Raw genomic sequence first — 3887 nt, forward strand, 5'->3', positions numbered from 1 at the left:
TGGACCATGGGCACAATGCCTCCAAAGCCACAGGGGCTTCCTTTAATCAGAAAGACCATTAAAACAAATGTTCTTCTTTTAAAATACAGCCATTGAAAAGATGACACATTAAGAAACATGTAAACACTGCAGCTGCTTAATTACAAGTTGCACTGCTTGATTTAGTACCTATGCACTCCCAGGTTTGGGGACCTTAAGAGAGGGGGACAGGAGCCTCCCCTCACTTTCACAGTTGGATAGAGAAGGCAAGGCTGTGGGTAGAGTAAGAGAAAACAGAAGACCTGGCTTGTGCGCAGCGCCTGAGAGAATCAAAACAAATTCTACCTTCTAGTTCTCCCAGAAGAAAGGTTTAACATGTTAGGAAGGTTGGAAAATGAACGTGTGTTGTCAGTTGGGAGGCAAAGGAATTGACAAATGCTTCTAGTCAGAGTATCAGCTAGGAAAAGGAGGCACACAGAGCCTGACCTCATGCTCTGAAAAGTCAAGGAATCCAGAACCTGCCTTCCTCATCCACTTAAGCCCCAACCTTGATCATCAAGGGCAGCGCCTGGGTGGTCCTGTTCCCATGAGGATTGTGCGTCGCACCTGAACACGGGACCCAGCATGGAGGACACAACCTTGCCTGCCTTGGTTCTGCTGCCCTCAGTTACCCTCCCAGGCTACCTCTCCCTCCAGTCTCAGCTCTGATCCATGACCCCTGCCAAAGGCCTGAGACTGCACTGATCTCAGGAAAACAGGAGTCTTCCTTTCCTGCACTAACTGCAAGGTGACACAGGAACCAACTCCTAAACTTTCCAAATGACTGAGAACTCTGACCGCCAAACACTGTACCTGTTGGCCAGTGGGGCCTGCTTGGTCTTTCTATAAAGGGAAGGGAAGCCAATAGGAGAGTAATGCCTGTCGTTTCCAGGGGAGGCAGAAAAAGGACGCTAAACAACTTTGCTACCATAGGCCCCAGCACAGAGCCATAGAGGGAGAAGTGCCTTCCTCTCTGGCATAACAAGAATACTTGCAAGAGTTTTTTATATGTGTTTTTTTAAACACACTATACCAACGGTCCTAAACTTGGGCCAGTCAACTGATGAAGATGACATATTTGGCAAGCAGAATGATTTGGAAGTGTGGCAGCAGCCTTCTGCCCAGGCCCTGGTCTCCCGTGTAACCTATAGGGAGAGGGGTAAAGGGGCTTGGGCATTAGTAAGAACAGCCTTCCCAACGGTTCGAAACTAAACCTCAATTCCCAGAAATGAAATGGAGGGTGAGGAGAGATGAGGGTTCACTCTCAGCAAGGTGGAGGGATCAAGGACCCTTCCTGGGATTGCTTCTTAAGGGAAACAGGCCCTTTTGTTAAGGGCTTGTTGGGGCACATGGAGTAATACCTAGAACAGCCCAGACCTTGGGGTTACCTAGTGGAGCGACATGAAGGCAGGCAGTTGCCATGCACTGATCTTCCTTGGTGGCTGGGTTCAGCCTCCTGGGTTCAACACTGCCGCCATCCATGCACGACACTGACCCCAGGGCTTCTCTGTTCCCAAGGCCATTCCACAGGCTTCTGTTCCAGGACATTACTGACAATCCAAAGAGGATGGAGAAGGGAGGTGCCTGGGTCCCAGCAGTGAGTGGCCAGAAGGAGGTGGCCTGTGGGCACTTCAGATCACCACATCCAAGATTCCCAAAGAGGTAGCTTCCCAATCATGAGTCTTCCCCCTGCCATTTAGTGGGGGCTGGCCCAACTCCTGCCACTACCTCAGAGACAGTAGAGGGGAGTACAAGATGTGACCACCCAGGGCCCTGTTGGCAGCTCAGAATCCCAGGGACATGCTCAGATCCTGGATCAGGAAGCTCGGAGAGCCAGGAGCCCAGGATGCGTGCTCTCTGCTCTCCCTCCTCTAAGAGGCAAGGCAGCCCCGCGAGGAAGGGGGCTCATGTTCCCCAGAGAGGCTGGCTTCCAGGATGCTACCTCTCCTATCCCACATCGGCCACAGAATCCCAAGGACAGACTGCTTCCCACCCCAAGCCCCTTGGGTTCTCCAGAAAAAAGAATTTAAGTCAAAAACATGATTTGTTTTCAGGTTGCAAGTAACGGGTCAACTGAGCCTCACAAGGTCCGCCCCCACCCCCAGCCGCTGGTGTTGGTAGATGGGGGTGCTGGGTGGATGCCCAGCATCTTCTTGGCCCTGGGGGCCTACTGCCTGCAGTTGTTGTCAGACAGCTGGCTGGGGGTCCGCACATCACCCAGGGAGGTGGTGCCCTCGAAGCGCTGTGAGGAGATGGCCGCCTGGTGGGACATGCTCTTCCGTACGATGTCGCCCTTCCGCCACAACACCACTTCCTGCTGCTTGAAGTAGCGCGGCTCCTCCTCGTCTATCAGCACCAGGTTGAGGTAATAGCGCACAGAGAACTTCTTGTTGATGTCCCGCATGGTGGGCGTGAGCTCATACCCTGCCAGGAAGAGCCGGATCGGGATGGACTCTCCTCGCACTGGTGCCCCGTCCATGATCTCGTACTTGGCTATCGTGTCGTTCTCGTGGTACACGTTGGGGCCTGTACCTGTCGTTTCTCGCTTGATGATGTCTATCTCCATGTGTTTGATTTTGATTCTCACCAGCAGGAAGTATATCTTCCCTACAATGACATCTTTCAAGTGGTATTTGGATTTATTGTACTCAAATTCAATGTGCAGACAGTCCTCGATCCCAACCTCCATCTTGGTGGAAGAGTTCAGCTCCGGGTATGTGCTGAGTGTGTGAACTACAATGTCCATCTCTTTGACAACATCATTGAGGCGGCGGCTGATGGTAGCTCGAAGGAAATAGCTGTAGGAGACGGAACGTAGCTTCACATTCTGCCCGGTGTAGGACTCATACGGCTTCTCCACGTGGGTAAATTCAAAGTCGAAGGCCTGCGACTGGGTGATCTCTCCAGGCCGGGCCAGGTCCTTCACCAGGGACACAAATTCATGGTGGTTCCCGCGATCGTAGCAGAGTTCGATCTGCCCGATGAACACGATTTTGATGCCCTGGTGCTCCAGCCGCTTGTTGGGGTTCTTGAGGGCAAGGCTCACCTTCCCGGAGACAGTCTCCCCGTCGTAGAATAGGAAATATTTCTCCTTCTTCCCGTCCTCCGTCTTGTGCTCGGCCCGCTTCCTACTCTCCGCATCGTTCAGAAGGATTTCCACCTCCACGCTCTGCCCGAAGCCGAAGAAGCTCATTGCACCGCCGGGCCGGGCGGGTCTCGGTAAGGACCGCTCCCTCGCACCGGGGCGCGGGCTGCCCTAGGTAAGGAAGGCCAGAGGGCCCGACGCGCTAGCGCCCTCGGCCGACGCGGCGCTGCCTGGCTCAGCCGCTGCCGCCGGGCAGTGGGCGCCGACCGACAGCCGGCTCCAAGGGGGAGGGGCAGGGCCGGGGGAGGTAGGCGGCTGTGGGCTGCGGCGCCCGAGCAGCAATGCACAGAGGAGCAGTGCCCTGCGCTGAGCCAGTCCCAGCCAGTCCAGCAACCGGTGGCAGTGGGCGGGCGAGGGTGGGCCGTGCAATGCTGCGGGAGGGCAGCCGCACAGGGCCAGGTGTGTTTGGCCTGCGCGGGCCGGGTGGGGTCCAGCGCCGAGCAGCGCTGAGAGCTGCCCAGCCTCCGGCGGTGCAACCCACCAAGGCGCCGAAAAATTCCATTTTTTAAAAACAGAAACAGACTGAAATAATTCACTGTAAGGAAATTTAAAGTTACTTATATTTCTTCATTAATAGATTATTTGAATCTGAATTCATTGTTTACTAAAAGCACAGTCTTTGATGCTCTTCTTTTGTTACTAAGGGGCGGGGCCCATATATAATGAAGATCTGGAGTGACTTTGTTGGCCAATGGTGATTACAATGTAAAAAAAATGCCTGTTA

General features: G+C 53.9%; 1 protein-coding gene across 1 annotated transcript; it reads right to left on the reverse strand.

Annotated features, from left to right (window-relative positions):
* LOC117079621 (vacuolar protein sorting-associated protein 26B-like) lies at positions 1-3664 on the reverse strand. The gene has a single exon (XM_033203653.1). The coding sequence runs from the start codon at positions 3209-3211 to the stop codon at positions 2186-2188; it is 1026 nt and encodes a 341-aa protein (XP_033059544.1). The 5' UTR covers positions 3212-3664; the 3' UTR covers positions 1-2185.
* Positions 3665-3887: the final 223 nt, after the last annotated feature.

This window comes from Trachypithecus francoisi, unplaced genomic scaffold, assembly GCF_009764315.1.
Source record: "Trachypithecus francoisi isolate TF-2019V2 unplaced genomic scaffold, Tfra_2.0 Lachesis_group0, whole genome shotgun sequence".
Taxonomy (NCBI): Eukaryota; Metazoa; Chordata; class Mammalia; order Primates; family Cercopithecidae; genus Trachypithecus; species Trachypithecus francoisi.